The sequence below is a fragment of the Megalops cyprinoides genome, chromosome 2 (genome assembly GCF_013368585.1).
Source record: "Megalops cyprinoides isolate fMegCyp1 chromosome 2, fMegCyp1.pri, whole genome shotgun sequence".
Lineage (NCBI taxonomy): Eukaryota > Metazoa > Chordata > Actinopteri > Elopiformes > Megalopidae > Megalops > Megalops cyprinoides.
The window spans coordinates 28129539-28147500 of NC_050584.1; the positions used below are offsets into that span (position 1 = coordinate 28129539).

The window sequence follows — 17962 nt, forward strand, 5'->3', positions numbered from 1 at the left end:
CTTTGTTCTTTTTTCCATATTGACTGGATGTAATGTTCTGTGTGGCTTCCACTGTGAAATTGACACACATCCATATTCTAAGCTAACAAATGCCTCTGCAGAGACCTTCACATGTGGTTCAATGAAAAGCTGTGAAAGAGATGAGCTCTCTGCTTGGTCTCACATCAAAATGAGTTCCACCGAGTTCAGACTCACTGCAATCAGATGGAAAGGATGATAACCTGGTCATTTCAAAAGACGTGAAAATCTGTCCATAAAATAAAGAGTGGTCTTTGAGTCGGGCGAGCAGAAACGTACAGCATGTCTCTTCTCACAATGAGCGGGTTTATGATCCACTTTACGACATTTATAAAAATGCCACCATTAGAGATTTTATGACAGGAAATCCAGATTTATGATGAGATAGAGGCTGGGGAGTGAGAACTTGCATGATAAAAAAGTGAACAAAAGTCTGGAACATCAAGTATGATTTTTTTTCCCCACTTCGAGATCTTTTATCCTGTACATCATGTGTACATATAATTCAAATGACAGTTACAATGCACTAATGTATTATGAATATTACATTTATAATTATGTAGCCATTTTTGTGAAAATAATCATAAATCTCTGGTCTGTGCTTAGGAACATGACCCCCAACCTATATCACTCTATGGGAAACTACGGTTTCATCTCCAGTGAATCATTTTGTTTTGGTTGGGAGTCCTGGAAAGGTGGGGGCCACTTGTGTTTTGATCTCGCTGCTTTGCTTGATTGCAGAGACTCACCCTTCAGGCTGCTGTAGGGAGTTTTTCATGGCCTTGATCTGCTGGAAGTGACAGGACATGTCAGTGGCCAGAACCATCTCTACCACCAGGGTGCGCAATTCTCTGTGTGGGGAGGGGGAACAAGAAGGGAAGGACAAAGAGAGAGGGGGGGGTAGTGAGAGAGTAAGAGAGACAACGATAGAGGGCAATGGAGAGAGAGGGGGAAGGGGGAGAATGGGAGAGGGGGTAAAGTGCAGGAAAGGGGAGTCGAAAAGGAGAGGATTGAGAGAGGGGGAGAGAGGGGGAAGGGGGAGTGAAGGAGAAGGGGTGAGTGAATTGGACAAATGGGGGAGAGAGAGAGAGGGCGGTGAAGAAAGAGGATAGAGGAAGGATATGTAGAGAAAGAGAAGGGAGAGGGAGAAAGACAGGGAGAGAGGACAGACAAATAGTGAAGCATTTAATGTGTGAACTTTTAACAGTAAATATTGCTATTCATTTATACGCTGTTCTTCCAGAAGCTATTTTAATGCCATTGCACTTGTATGCTGGGTTGTAAGCTTTAAGGTGATATATGCATATACGATGCAGTGGTGCAGTCAGAGAGAGTCACTCATTGCGTCCCTCACCTCCAGTCATCCTTGGATAGGTTGTACAGGATGTTCATCTCGTCATCGTCCTGCAGGAGGCGGTAGGCAGCACTCACATGGTGATTCTCCAGCACCGCTCGGTCGTTATACAAGATGGCGGTGTCCGACCTGAGGGGGGGGGGGGGGTGCAGTAAGGGAGAGAGGGAAAGAAAGAGAGGGATACAGAGAAAGAGAGAGGGAGCGAGAGAGAGAAAGAGAGGGGGAGAGAGGGAGAAAGAGGGAGCGAGAGGGAGTGAGCAGGAGAGAGGAGATGTTTCATAGACTAATCCCCTCTTTTAAAAGAAAACCACTGAATCTTGGGGGCACCTGAGAGACTCAGTCTGTTCAGATGCTCATTCTGAGCCCTGTGGCTCAGACATTGCTGCTTTTAGCCTGCACCATACACCTGTCACTTAGGCAACTAAGGCCTGCAGTGACCCCAGTGGCAGGACATAATGGGCTTCATCCTGCTGGAATAGGTGGGGCCTCAACATTTCACTGCTACATCAGTGCCCCCCAGTGACTCATCAGGCACTTGTAAGTCACTAGATGGCCTTGAGAGAGTGAAGCATTAGGGAATTGCAGTATGTAAAATATACCAGAGGATTTTACCAGGGGGTTGTGGTGAGTTGAGTTCGAATTCAACATTTAATCTGATTAAGTGGACAGTCCATAAATTTGTCTCACAATAAAATATTTTCTTCTATGCAGACACAATTTGCTGAGTTCAGCAATCACCAGAATGAAAACATTTTAAAGCGATAAATGAAACAACTGCATTTAATTTCTGGGAATCGTCAAGGGACGAAAGACTGGCTGAATCCAGGCCTTGGAGCTCATTGTACTTCTACAGCATGTTGAGATGAAAAATTGGGAAACAAAATGAATAAATGAACAAAAACTTGTTAAAATAAAGTTTTATTTAATCCAGCACCATATACAATAGGTACTCCATCAAGCCATTTAAGAGAAAAGTTCCATTTGTTTTTAATTTGGCACACAAATTAATCTGGGGAGTTTTTTTTTTACTAATTTATTTTTATTGAATTGCAGATTTGAATGTGTGCAGGTGTAAATGCTACCAGCAAATAGTAAAATCTTAAATGAGTTTGTGGCCTGATGGAAAGGAACATTTCAGCACTGGCGATCTCATTAGAAACAAAAAAAAAAAAGTTTAGTTTAGTTGAGTTTACTCTTGAGGGAGAGACATTGACTGGCCTGTGTTTGTGTGCCCAGCCCAGGCATTCAGATGAGATTATAGCCGTGAATGGATTTTCTTCCGCCTGACACAGATATTTTATATGTTATAACGAGATATTCAACTCCTGTGTTCCGGTCCACTAAATTACATTGTTGGCTTCTAACAGACGCTCTTATCCAGTTACAGTTTATTTATTTATTTACAGTGTTTTATTTATTTACAAACTTTACATGTTACCCATTTATACAGCTGAATATTTACTGAGGAAACTGTACGTTCAGTACCTTGCCCAAGAGCACAGCAGCAGTGCCCCGGAGGGGAATCAAACCATCACCCTATCAGTTATGAGCCCTGCTCCTTAACCACTATGCTACACTGCCACCTGTACCCCATCTGGGAACTTCACAGCCTCAGCAATGGCAGAGGCATAAATTTTCATCTGAAAACGTGCAGAATTGAATATCTTGTCATGATAGAATATCTGTGACACTGACAATTGTGGAGCGGCGGACACAACTATTACCTGGTCTGGATGTGGAAGTTGTTTGTGGTCCCCGTGTGCTCGTAATCATGGACGGCTGCTGCGAAGATCATGGCGAAAATCTCCAGTTCTGTCAGCCAGTTCTGTGAGCATGGAGGGGGAGGAGAAAAGAGAAGGTGAGAAAAAAGAGAAGACAGGAGAGGTGACAAGCGCATGAATGTCTGGGGAAAACCAGAGTGGTAAGTGATGATGTATTCATTTGAAGAATGCAAAGGCTTGTGCAGAGGAGTGAGTCCCACTGCTTAGAGGCCACTCTACAGAACCCTTGGAGATCATGATTGTCACACACTGACACATAAAGTATGCACAGTTCTGCTGTAATACTCACAGACACAGACAGACACACACACACACAGACACACACACACTCATACAAACAAAACATGGAGTTCTGCTGTAACACTCAGTGTACACGCACGCGCACACACACACACACACATACAAAGCACACAGACTCCACACTGTCAGTGTTAAGCCCTACACCTCTGGTATGACAGAGACAGAGAGACAGTGCATTTTCTCAGAATCAGAGCAGCTATCGCCTGCTGTGCCTCTCAGTGATGTGGGTAAGCATACCAACAGCACCTTGTTCTTAGCGGGCTGGCTAAAGGTTAATATTGCACGCAGCAAGAGCTCTCTAAATCATTCGGATGTGACCAAACAAGCAAAGTTGAAAATGAATAAAAAAAAGCTCTGTTGAACTCTGTCTCTCCGCATTTAGGTTAAATATCAATTTATAAGAGGAGAGGAATGATGCACTTTCTAGAAACGGAGGGAAGGGGGTGAGTTGGGGCACAAAGCGTTCACCAGCGGTATTACTGAGAGCTATTGATTGTTAATAAGAGTCATGAGTGCAAATCAATGCTTTCCTGAGTTCCATCGGCATTAAGTTTTATGAATGTCCAAGCTGATCTGACAGCACAAGAGAATAATTGATTTTGCAGCCCCCCCACTCTCTCCGCGTACAGCAGTAATGCGATTACTCAGAAGGCTCAACTCATTTCAACATGTTGTGGCAACAAGCTGTTACTGTAACATTATTTCTGTGATGAAATTAAGGCTGTGCTCCTGTGATGAAATTAGAGGAGAAGGGTATGTGTGGTGTGCGTGTTTGTGTGAGAGTGTGTGTGTGTGCGTGTGTGTGTGTGTGTGTGTGTGTGAGAGAGTATGTGTGTATGTGTGTGTGTGAGTATGGGAAGGGGGGGGGGTGCTCAGGGAGGACAGTTAGGCCCCATGTTGTATGGCTGATGCTTGTGTACCAAAATGAAAAAAAGATTTTGCTACATCCCAATCTACCACAATCAACAATCTAGAGCTATAACTTATTTTTGTTCCTTCATTTTACCATCTTCTTACAGAATTTAGGATAAAAAAATCATTTCCGATAACCAGTAATTATACCACTTTTTTATCCTGTACCAGGTAATGTTTCATGGTTTATTTTTGATTAATACTTATTTGGAAGGTAAACAGCTCTGTACTTTTTGCACATTTACTGTGGTTCAGTTTTACCATTTCTCCATTTTTTGAAAGTTATTAGAACGTTATTAAGCATTTTTAGTAACAGATTTTTGTAGTCACTTGGGGTCCTGCATATTTATATTAGTCACTTCCTGTTTTCTGACGCTGCAAATCCAGAATGCGCCACAGGAACATACTGAGCTATAAGATCACTTCACACTGCATTTGTTTTCGAATGGGAGAGTAGAGGCGCATGATTGTTATTGTTTTTATACACAGTGCAAATAGCCAATGAATGATCAACAGGTCACATGACACACCATGTTCTACAACAAGGGTAGGCGACGCTTCTCCAGCAGAGCTCTAGATGTTTCTGTGTTTTTTTTTTTTTTTGTTCCATCTGAGCTGTCAATCACATAATTGGATGAGTTATTATGCTGACTTAATGCAGTGGATTCAGCCTGAATGGAGCTATGCTGAGGAAGTTGAGCCCGTGGTCACCTGAGCACATTTAGCAGAATAAATAATCCAATTATGTGACACAGGATGCTCCGATGGAACAAAAAAAAACAGGCATCTCCAGCACCCCCAGAACTCCTGTTCTGCAAAGATGGGCTCTAGGGATGAGAATATGAGTCAGCCAAATTCTCATCACATTGTTTAGGTGCACCTCTACCTGTGAAGATCTAACCTTAAAATGAGGTGCTCTAGCATGAGCATCAACATCTTGGCATGCAGGCAAAAATAACACCTTTCAAAACCAAATAATACAACAAAAATAATAACCTTCAGTGACTGCACCACGCCACAGACCCAAGCAGAAAATGTCAGGAAACTGCAAATTCATCCACAAAGTATGTCATAATACTGCTCGTGTTCAGATGAGATTTATTCCTGTGGTCTTTCAATGCAAACGAATCGTTTAACAGCAAACTGCGGAGGTGGTGAAACGATGTGGAGGAATTCAGCCAGGAGTCGGAGGAGATCTGCCCCACTGATCGATGCTCCGCCGAGGCGTGTGATGAGGTCAGAAGCTTTACGCTGATGCTGGCCTCGATAAATATAGGTGACAAAGTGCCCAGGTCCACCCTAATCAGTACAACCCCTCCCGAGCTGACACCCACGTTCCATAATTCAGTTATTTTTCAAACGGTTCCATCTGTAACTGAACCGTTAGAAACATCCCGTTCCAGTTGAGGGTGTGTGTGTGGGTGTGTGTGTGTGTGTGGTAGACTGCTCATCTACCTCACAATACATTACCTTCATGTCATTTAGCAGATGCTCCTAACCAGAGCAACTTATAAAGGATACAGGTTTTACATGTTATCCATTTATACAGCTGAATATTTAATGAGGGAATTCTGGGGTTATTACCTTGCTCAAGGGTACAGCAGCAGTGCCCCAGCATGGAATTGAACCAGCAACCTCAGTCATGGGACCTGCTCCTTACTGCCACGCCACACTGCTGCCACGCTGTGTATCCACACTGCTCCTTACCACTATGCTACACTGCTGCCCCGTAGTAGATTAAAGTAGATGAACCTTTTTTACTTAATGTATCTTCTGTAAATCATGCAAGCAAACAATTCTCCTTTGGATCATTATGGATCAGTATGTATACTCTATTATATAACAATACTTTTATGGATAAGTATAGATAAGGTTGCTTTGATGGATAATTATCCAGCTATGTATGAATGCTAATATGTTGCTGTACATTGATAATGGTTTGGCACTGGAATTTAAGGATCAGGTCTTGTAACCAAAAGGTTTTCAATTCTCTGCTTGGGCACTGCTGCTGTTCGCTTGGGCAAAGTACTTAACCCACAATTACCACAGTTCATTTTTTGTTAAATAAATAAATAAACTGTAAATGATGTAAGTCAACCTGGATAAGAGCATCTGCTAAATGCCAATAATGCAATGCATCTAAATTCATATATACCCAGTCTTGATGATATCATTTCCTTATGAATGAAACCTACTGAGACCAAGACATGTGACGGGCAGTGTGGTCTCATGGGATACCCACCACCATGCCGGTCTTCAACAGCAGGTAATGAACGGTCTGCGTGACATCAGCTGCATGCATCAGGTTGTGGTAGGGGTTCTTGTGCTTGCTGTACCCCACCTCCAGTGCCTCGACGAAGGACACCAGAGCAGAGATGGGGATCTGAGACAGAGAGAGAGAGAGAGAGAGAGAGAGAGAGAGAGAGAGAGAGAGAGAAATGCATCCATTTGAGAGAGAATATCTTACATATCTTACAGCACACAGGTAACTGAACCTGGGGTCTGACCTGAAACATCAAGTTGTTTACAACTGCATAGCAGTATACATGTGAGCAAACCCTGGGAAAGGATTTGATTGGACATGCATGCTGCCGCTTAATATTTATCAGTGAAGCCTGTATGGGCCATCTGCTGAGAGTGTGCTCTGTTCAGGGGAAACCCAACACTCGTAAAGTCTTTGGATGGAACCTTTAAAGCCTTCATCTGCAGAGAAAACTGAGCACACATGCTGTGGTCGCGGTCACCCCCCCCCCCCCCCCCACTGCAGTGATCCAGCCGCAGTGACAGAGGACAGAGGGAATGAGGGCCGCTCCAGGTAACTCACCTTGAAGCGGTTGATTAAGTCGTATCTGGTGAGGAGTTCATAGAATATGAATTTCAGAGCGTGATCTCCGCTGGCATCGTTCAGGGCAAACACATCAAAGGACCACATGTCCACGTTCTGAAAGAGAAAGGAAAAAGGCTTTGATTTTTTTTTCTAGGTACAAACACAAAATTACTATGATAATGAAGTGAAATGGGCAAAAGATTTCTTTTTTACTCTTTGTATGGGCAATACTGATAATAATGTATTTCATGCCAATAAAGCAGAATGAAGAGAACTGAATTAAACTGACAGAGAGAAAGGGTATGTGTGTGTGTGTGTGTGTGTGTGTGTGTGTGTGTGTGTGTGTGAAAGAGGGTAGCATTATTGTAATGCATATGTGTATGTTTATGAATGTGTGTGTGTGTTGTGTGTAAGAGAGAGAGAGAGAGACAGAGAGAGAAGGAGAGAGAAAGAACAGTAGGATTATTGTGATGTGTGCGTGTATGTGTGCGTGTGTAAGAGAGAGAGTAGTAGCATCATTAAGACGTGTGTGTGAGAAAGGGGTAGCATTGATGACATATTTATTTATGTGCAGCTCATAATGACTGCACCTAGAGCAAAGCTTTATTGCCCAGCACTTCCTCCATGACTGAAACAAGGCCTGAAGCTGTCTGCTCACATCGACAGCCCATCTCTCTTCTGAGAACATAAACCCAGGAGCTAAAACAGTCATAAAATCAACTCCAGCAATAATGAAAGAGAACAGTATGTCAGCACAGATGGCCACTGGGAATTTACTATACTGTACTATTTCATTCTCTCTCTGTTTCTCTCTGTCTATCTCTCTTTCTTTCTTGCTCTCTCTCTTTCTTTCTGTCTCTCTTTCTGTCTCCCTCTCTCTCTTTCTCACTCTCTGCCTCTGTTTCTCTGTGTCTCTCAACTCATATTTCTCTATATTTTTGACATATCTTGCACTGCGCAGATTTGAATTACCCCACATTAAAGATTTAAATGTTTAAATTGGAAGTGGGGTGCTGCTTTTCATCTTTGTCGCACCTGGAAGGTCAGTCCAACCCGGAGGGGGAGGCGGGGGTGGGGGTGGGGGCATTGACGTCGGTTTTAATTGGGAGGTAGTGGTGGGGGACACAGTGTCTAAAGGCCGTCCCAACCGACGCTGCAGTGCAGCAGTGACCTTCCTTGGCCCAAGAGGAGGGTTTTGCTCCATTTGAATGCTTGAAATGACCTGGTTTCTGCCAGTGACTGTGCCAGGAGGGGAGGCTTTGTGGTTGGAAGAACCACCCTTTCATCACCAGCCCCGCCATGAAGGGTGAGCTACGTGATTGGAGCTTTATTTATCCAATCAAACACATTGGTTTGGATCCCGAACACAAAATGCCAACATTGATGGTGATATGTGCTACACACAGGTCTGTTTGTTTCAAGACCTCATTTCTGAGCATTGAATCACACTGCATGTAAAGGCCATTTGATGTCTGCTATGAAAAAAAAAAAACTATCATTAAGCTTAGGGCAGGAATTTCTCTGGATATACCAAACCTTTGCCAGATAAAGGCCAATGCTGTGATTACAAGATTCTAATCTCCTTCAATTTTAACCAGGAAGAGCCTAACAGAGTGGCATCATTTTCTGTAAGGCTGGAATCTCATGACTCCAAACAAATTGATCGTATTGTGACGTCATTCAGAGTGTCACAACAGTCAGAGCACAACATGAAGGAGCAGGAAGCCATCAGTCATGATGAGATAGATAACTCTGAAACAGAGATGCTGCAAACAGCAGTCCCCTCTTTGGTGTCTTCTTAGCGAAAGAGAATATCCCTTTTTATCTAGCCAGTTCAGACTACCAACATGATGTGTTGGTGTGATGTGTTCTACACATAAAGGTCTGCTTGTTTCAAGACCTCATTTCTGAGCATTGCATCAGTGTACAGGTATAATCATTTCTATCAGGTGTTAACTATTAAGCAGTGATTTTTTTTTACATTTGAGACATAGTTAATACATAATATATGTTTTTAAAAAAAACTTTCTGGCATTGGAATCTCCTGGCACTGACATTCTCCAGTACCTGGACTGTTCAAGGCTGAGCGAGATTCCACATGATTGCATAAAAGAAAATGAGATTGGCCAGAATTTGGAAGCTTTGGACAGGACTGGAGAGAGTTTCACAGGGTTGGGCTAGAGCAGATGGCTTTTAACAGGACTGGATCTGAGGCTAGCCAGTTTAGATGTCACATTACAGTACATTACATTACATTCATTTAGCAGATGCTCTTATCCAGAGCGACTTCCAGCACAGGAGAACAGAAATGCATCCATCCAAGTTAAAATGAGCAACAGTGTCGGACCAGGCTAAAAACACTCCCAGGTCAGTGAGTGTGAGCACAACACCATTAATACACAACATTGCATGGGACTGAACAGGGCTAGACAGCATTGTACATGATTGGACTGGACTGGACAACATAGGGTGGGAGTGAACAAGATTGGACTGGATTGGACAATACTTCAGAAGAGTGAACGTGACTGGACAGGACGAGACAGGGCTGCTCAGGATTGGACAGCCCTGGGGGGGCATATTGAGCGTGTTGTTCCTATGTGGCCGCAGGATTGGGGAGGGTTTAATCCAGCTCGCTGAGCAGGGAGAGAATGAAGCCTCAGGAGGATACATACACGCACACAATTCACTGCATGTACTCGATATGAACTCCCATTGACCGCCACATCCATTTACATCCAGGATTATGCAGATGGCAGGGGGGAAAGGTCAGTCTCGCACCCTGCAGGACTCCGCAGATCTCTGCCGAGGCGGGCTGCCGTAATTCTGCCATCTCCCGATAAAACCGGCCAGGCGATACTATTTGTAACTCAGATCGTCAGACAGATTGGACATCTGTCAAATTTCTATATGGAAGTGGTCCGCGCGGAATAACACTGGTCTTTATGCAAAATGGAGGAATTCTGCATGAGAAAAGATGGCCAGAGCAGCAGTGTGGAGCAGTGATCAGAGCAGCAGTATAGAGCAGTGATCAGAGTAGCAGTATGGAGCAGTGGTCAGAGTAGCAGTGTGGAGCAGTGGTCAGAGCAGCATTGTGGAGCAGTGGTCAGAGTAGCAGTGTGGAGCAGTGGTCAGAGCAGCAGTATGGAGCAGTGATCAGAGTAGCAGTATGGAGCAGTGGTCAGAATAGCAGTGTGGGGCAGTGGTCAGAGCAGCATTGTGGAGCAGTGGTCAGAGCAGCAGTATGGAGCAGTGATCAGAGTAGCAGTATGGAGCAGTAGTCAGAGTGGCAGTGTGGGGCAGTGGTCAGAGCAGCATTGTGGAGCAGTGGTCAGAGTAGCAGTGTGGGCAGTGGCCAGAGCAGCAGTGTAGTGCGGTGGAGTAATGTGAATGTGCTTGCATGCGCGTGCGCCTGTGTGAACATGTATTTTCGTGTGTGCATCAGTGTGTGTGTAAGTCTGTGTGTGTGTGTGTACCTTCAGCACTGCAATGACGCTAGGTGGGTAGCTTAATCCCACCATGTTGGACGTCCGGCGGTACATTCTGTCAGGGAGAGATAACAGGACATGGTCTGATTGTCAGCACACCCTGAAAAACACCACCATGGGCCACTGCTGAGAATTCTGGGATATTAACACAGCATTTAAAGGTCACCTGAGGTCTGTTCTCAAAAAAAAAAAAAAAATCATTAAACTTAGGGCAGGAATTTCTCGGGATATACCAAGCCTTTGCCATGTAAAGGCCAATGCTCTGTGATAACAAGATTCTAATCTCCTTCAATTTTAACCAGGAAGCGTAAAGCTATGGATTATGGTGTACGCCAAGAGCCTATCAGAGTGGCACCATTTGCTTTGAGGCTGGAACCTCATGACTCCAAATAAATTGATTGTATTCTGACATCATTCAGAGCATCACCAGAGTCAGAGCATAACATGAGGGTGCACCAAGCCTTATGTCATGGTAGATAGCTCTGACAGAGAGATGCTACAAATAGCAGTCCCCCCTTTGGTGTCTTCTTAGTGACAGAGCATATCCCGTTTTATCAAGTTAGTTTGATCACTGGCACAAACTCTAAACAGCCCAGCTCAGATTTACACCTTGTTCTGGAATGGGCTCTTAAATTAGTATTTTATGATGTGAGATACCTAAAAAAAAAGGCTTTCAACTTTCAAGCATTCCAAATTAAATCATACGAGACTATGCTTTAAATAATTAAAGCACATTAATATTCTCTTGTGCCAGACGTTTAGCCATATTTTCCACAGGGCAGGTCCTGCTCCGTTTGCATAATCCTCCCCGCGCTAACACTTGTTTGCTCTCCATCAGCCTCTGGGCGATAGCTGTTTCTCCAAAGGGACTTTTCAGATGCATCAGATGCAGCATTCCTCAGATTAAAATGAGACTTCACCACCACAATGTATTATTAACCAGCAAAACTGCGGCGGACTGAAATATCACCAAAATGAAGCGTGGCTGTGGAGGAAAAGAGCCGGGCATCTTGTGGGCATCTAGCTCTTCCGTAAACTTCCTGCTGGTGGCGCCCTCACGGTGATGCGCCACCGGCTCGTTTTGGGAGGCGTACGCACCTCTCCACGAATATCCCAGCCTGCACGGCGTGCACGATGCTGCGGAAACGCGGCTTCTCCTCCGTCCGCCGAAGCATCAGGCCCATCTGCCGCGTGAAGGTGGAGGCCAGCCAGTCCCGCACCTCCGACGGCACCGAGTCGGACTGGATGTCGCTCAGCTCGTCCTCCGTGTCCACCAGCCGCCTGCAGGGGGAGACAGAGGGAAAGGCGTAGTCGCTGTCATCGTTATTGAGCTCATCAAATCCACCTGCAGTGAAGCTGGCTGCGTTTTGTTATGGGTGACGGAGGGCAGTTTGCAACATGGAGAGGGAAAATGACAAGAGGACACCTGCTAAGGCCAGAAGATGAGAACTCTGTGAATGAAAAAAACTCAAAAGGGAAGTAGAGAATTAGCAAAACACTGCAAAACAGAATGCCAAAGGTAAGGAAAAAAGCAATAACCTAAATCAGTGATGTCAGTGATTGATGTAATACTGCACATCCCTTATTCAAAGACAGTCCCCTCTGAGTACACAACCAAACAGAAAATATTACACCATAAGCAAAATAGACAATGGAAATGGTGATTTCCATTGTTATGATAATGGATGGTACCAGTCCTTTTGTGAAGTTTTTACCTCCAAGGTTCTTCTTTTTCAAGACTGTTCAATGTCTTTGTAAGCTACACATTTTTATTGATATACATAGGCCTGTGTAAGTGATAGCTGTACGAGTGGGCTCTGTGTCTGGTCCAAATGTATCATTATTTATTTGGAAACATCAGCAGGAAACCAATGAATGTTATGGTACGCAGCGTACCTTTGACTACAAAACATTAGCTCATGGACACCTCCCCACACATGCCCCCCCCCCTAACTAAACTAACTAAAAAACAAACATTTGTGGAATTAGCACCGTTTTGTTGGGAGAACAGAGATGGAGTATTTATCGAACATGGACATGCTAATGAGATTTATGGCCTCTGTGTGAAAAGACCGTGTCCTGAGCCATAATGGCAGCTCAGGCATAATGGCGCAGGTGTTACATAACTGTGTAAGCTTTATCATACTTGAGCCAGCAGGTCCGCAGTCAGACAGGGACATCGGGAACGCACTGCCATGCTCTCACATCCATGTCATACCTCCGTGAAAGCCCGCAGAGCCTGAGAGGATTACGGCATGTGCCGTGATTTGCTAATGTGTTCGTTTTTTCTTTTTTTTTTTTGCTTTGGCCTATTTCATCCCGCGCTCAGTATGGTGCGCTTGGCACCACGACAAAACAACATAATAACAACGGATAGAGAGACAGCAGGAACAGGACGAGTGGGTTTTCAATCTGGCTGAAAGGAAGCTTCAACAGGTCCGCTGTCTAGCCCCTGCTTGCTGTGCTGGGGTGTGTGAGTAAATTATGCATGAATGTAGCTTAAAAAACACACGCTAATGATCCAGGTTCGAAATATCCCTACATACATTTGTGTATTTTCCTGTCAAAACAAATGGTAGGCCTTAAAGCTTTCAGTACAGCTTTAAGTAAATCTATGAGTTTAATCTGAAAGACATTATTTCAGCTGTGGGTTATTGAGTGAGAAAAAGGCCATGTTGCAACCGTACCTTGTCTCTTCGATGTAGACAGACTCCAGCACCGAGGCGGCGTACTCCAAATTCTTCTTGAGGTCGACGACCGAAGCCTCCCCTCGCTCCAGCTGTTTCACCAGACATCGCAGCCTAAAGGACATAAACGCAGAGGAAACGCTGCTCATTAAAAATGTTGATGTTAACATCTCCACATGGGCAAAAACAAGGCAGCCAAACACGCAGCCAAACACACTCTCCTAATAGAGCGAATGAAACAAGACATGAGCCAAAGCAACTTTCACGCATTTGTTAACTTTTGTCATTTTTCAAACTGCAGCGTGGATCCCTGTGCAGTGCAAACGGGATTGTGTCACACGATGTGATGACACGGAGTCTGCTTTTAATCTTCAGACAGGTACCAGAGCACCATTTATCCACTAACTGTCAGTCCTGACAAGGCCAATAATGTCAGAAGCCGAATGATAGCCGGCAGAGTGTCATTTCAAAATAAAAGCTGCCATTTCCTCACCAGATACACCACAGAGCCATTGTCCATGTACCTGTTCCACAGGACTTCCCATACCGAGTGAGTGGAGTGATAAAAGAGAGGGACAGAGATGTGGGCCATTTTCAGAATAGGAAAAACAGAAATGTTCCTGAAGACAGAATACTGCAGGAGGTCTCTCAAGGTCACATGACATTCGACAAAGAGAGTTCCAGCGGAGGCAGATGAAATCAAGATGGTCTGAGAGGTAGACTAGAGTGATTTGATCAAACACGTCACCTACAACAGGTAGAAAATGAGCACTACAGCATATCAATGCTTTAGCTGCGAGCAGGTTCAACAGTTAAACGACATATAAGCACAATACTCAGCAGTGTGCCATCTCTACATACCCTAGTGAGTTTATAGCAAATGAGCAAAAATTTTGGAATATGTTCAGGCATAATTTTCCCATGCATGCTCAAAGACTCCCATTTGTTTTCAAGACACCACAACTAATGAGGTAGCATAGTTAGCTAACTGTAATTAACATAAAAGCTAGGAACCAAATTGATTAAAAAAAAAAATAAATTACAGTGCTTTCCATGGCTAATCACCTTCTCTTATCAACAAAATAAAATAAGATAAAATAAGAAAACAATAAAAAAACATAAAAAAAATATTATTGAGTTAAGGATAAAGAAAGAGTCTTTTCCATGGCTAATCACCTTCTCTCATCAAAAATAAATAAAAAAGATCACAACCAAAGGCCTACTCTGATATTGTTCTTGCTGTTACATACTTTTTTGCTGTCATACTAGCACAAGATAAAATTGGGCGTGCGTGAGTTCTTTCACCTATTTAATGCCATGGGATACAGAAGAATACATCTGGTTTGCAGGTAGCTTGCTAGCTTTGACGTCACCTTATGTCTTCGGAGACAGACATCATACACAATAATATGGACATCTATTGGAAACAAAACTGCCCACTATATTTGGAACTCACCGTACAAAAAAATCCCCCCTAAACAATCAATCTTTAAAAGCTTTCTGTTGACTCCATCAGGCACTCAGCTGTCCACTGCCAGGACGGCCACAGCGGCCTCCTCTTTTTGAAGTAAAAAGAGTAATTAACCCCAGTTAATTAACCCTGCATCAGAAAATTGATTGCACATAAAAGGCTTAAAAGGAACCCCATCTGACAATGCCTGAAAACACCTCACGGAATCCATGGCAAAACAATGGAGCAGAGTGCTGGAGAGCATTCTAATAAGGAGAGCGAAAAGGACAGTGGCGTACGCTGGAAAATATTATGAAAAGTATTAATGACAATAGCTTGTGCTGGAATGCACTCTAATGCGGACAGCATGTTGGAAAACATTATAATAAGGAGAGTAATATGGATGATAGCTAATGCTGGAGAGCATTCCTAATAAGCAGAGTAATAAGGATAATAGCTTGTGCTGGCCATTCAGATGAGCAAGCACACACACACACACACACACACACACACACACAGACACTCACATCCATGCATTAATGCACACACACACACACGCACACACACACACACGCACACACACACACACACACACACACACACACACACACAAACACACAAACACACAAACACACAAATCCAGGCATCAATGCACGCACTCACACACACCCTCACTCACTCCACTGGGTGCCTGGATGTCTCCACACGGCCGAAAGTCTTGGCCATGAATTAATGCCCTGAAGCCGTTCAAAAGACTCCTGTAATCTTCCAAGTGGAATTCAGAGGTGTTTCAGTGCTAATGACACCGTGTTTTCCCTGGCTGCAGGAGACAGCGTGTATCTCAAGCAGCTGGAATCTCCCTCCTGTAATGTGGCTTCCTCTGGAGAAAACAGGAAGCATCCATGACCTCAGAGAGAAGAAATTAAAGACACTGAGATACTCAGCGGAGCTCACAGTACAGGGTGGAGGCCGGACTCTGCCTGATCCGGGGAGCTTGATCTGAAATAAAGCCTGGAATTTTAATTATGTCGGGAGAGACTTAATTAAGTCTGACCCTTGCTTGTGACCTGGAAATAAGTCTGCGCAATCGGTGAATGTCACTGGATGAGTGAGATGTTCTAGTGCCTGCCTCAGGGTTGGGGGCGGGGTCGGGGTGAGAGCCCACAATACCAGGCCTGGTCGTCACGGTGACGCCGTGGTGACGGCGATGCGGTCTGATCCTCGATACCTGGGGCATGACAATCTAAACTGAAAGAGGCAGACTGTTCTGAGGTCAGCCTGGTTGAGCGGGCAGGAAGTTGAGGGTCCTTAGAGGAGAGATGGGGAGTGTTTGGGAGGCCACACCGGGGCCTGTGCTGTCCTCACCTTTTCAACACTCTGCTGGAAGCAGCACTGACACTGTGCTGGTGTATTGTTCAGACCTACGCCCTGCACAAATGAACAGAAAGAGGGATAAAGGGACAGAGACAGGGAGGGATTTGGAGGGTGGCAGTGTAGTGTAGGAGTAAGGAGCAGGGCTCATAACCTAAAGGTTGCTGGCTCGATTCCCCACTGGGGCACTGCTGGTGTACCCTTGAGCATGGTACCTAACAAACAATTGCCTCAGTAAATATCCAGCTGTATAAATGGATAACATGTAAAACTGCAACCTATGTAAGTTGCTTTGGATGGGTCTGCTGTATGCCAATAATGTAATGTTCATAGACAGCCTGTGGTCTGTGGAAAAAAGGTTCACAGGAAAAGCAAAAAAGGGTAATCTCAAAACAGAGGGCACCAAATACACAGGGTAGAACCACTTTTTTTTCTCAAATCGAGATTGCTCTGCCCACACTTTGAGCCAACCAGAGACCAGACGATTTCTCCCACATACACACACTGACACACGAAAAATGCAGAGGGTGAAGGACAGTGCTGCGAAGATTTGAAGATGAATCTTAGATGTGCCCGAGAGGCCGGCTGGACCCAGCTCAGCCGCGACGTTGCTGACAGTGTGACCGACAACGCTGATGTGACATCACGGGAATGTTACATCCACAGGGACAAGTTTGAGCCAGTTCCCATCGCAGCTGCTGAGGATGCGCGAGGTAGAGTTTATATGGCGGGAGGGTCAGCACACTGCAGACTAGATTGCTTCATTTATGATGGTTGATGATGTTGTCGGCTCTTCCTGGAACGTTCCGGACCGAGGTAGAGCTGTAGAACAGGCTCCACAGAACAGAGGTGTAGAAAGCAAGACTTTTCTGGATGGTTTGTTGCATGCTGGAAATGTGTTTTTACACACACAGCATCTACTCTGTGGTGGTGATACACAACCAGCTGCTAGAAACACCACAGAAAAATAACAAAACAAAACAAAAAAAGACAGCACTTCTTTGTGGCTGGCTGACCATCTCTTTTTTTGCCCTGACGTCATATAACCTAACTCTTTCCGCATGAGTGAGACTGAGAGAGTCCTCAGAGAGAGGACAGGTTGGAGGAAGGAAAGGGCAAGGTGTTTTTAGAGATGTTATCAAAATCAGTCAGGCGAAAACCTATCTTTCGCTCTCTGTCCCAGTGGAATTTCCTTCTCAGACAAACACATAATCGATGACTTAAGTCAATGTCATCCTATTAAAAGATTACCGCTTCCCAGAATCCACCCTGATTTTGAACGATAAGAGCAGAAAACAGACGAGCGGCAGATCCCTCTGTGAGAATGTCACATGACCTCCCTCGTCCAATGAGAGTCGAAGCACTCCCAGGCGCACAGCGTTTTACGGAGGGGGCAAACATCTGTTCTTAAATATGATGTGTTGAATATTAATGTAATTAAGATGGAGTGCAGGTACACACACACACACGCGCGCGCATACACACACTCATACACACACACAGACACACACACACAAATGCATGCACACTCATATGCAAAAATACACATATGCTTTGACATACTAAAAAAACAACTGTGAGATATTCACTGTGTGATAAGATTCTTGGTTCCCTGTAAAGTTCATATTTATTTATGCAGGGAAGCATCAACACAGCACCAATAAATGCAACTAAATTAAAAATTGATGTATTACATCTAGCAGGTGGTGTGGCTGTGAGAAATGACAGCTGGCAAGACAGTCACCATACCAAAGATCAACAAGAGCTCCCACACAGC

The 17962-nt window shown here is 44.3% G+C and overlaps 1 protein-coding gene across 2 annotated transcripts in view; it reads right to left on the reverse strand.

Moving 5' to 3' along the window:
* The window catches only part of pde1ca (phosphodiesterase 1C, calmodulin-dependent a), a 144540-nt gene that overhangs the window by 21011 nt on the left and 105567 nt on the right, over positions 1–17962 (reverse strand). For both annotated transcript variants that reach the window (XM_036521202.1, XM_036521201.1), the window contains 8 exons: positions 13365–13478; positions 11776–11958; positions 10666–10732; positions 7190–7306; positions 6608–6748; positions 3097–3197; positions 1373–1501; positions 768–869 (listed from right to left, as the gene is read on the reverse strand). In XM_036521202.1, coding sequence (XP_036377095.1) covers positions 768–869; positions 1373–1501; positions 3097–3197; positions 6608–6748; positions 7190–7306; positions 10666–10732; positions 11776–11958; positions 13365–13478 — 954 coding nt within the window. The remainder of the gene's footprint in view (positions 1–767; positions 870–1372; positions 1502–3096; positions 3198–6607; positions 6749–7189; positions 7307–10665; positions 10733–11775; positions 11959–13364; positions 13479–17962) is intronic.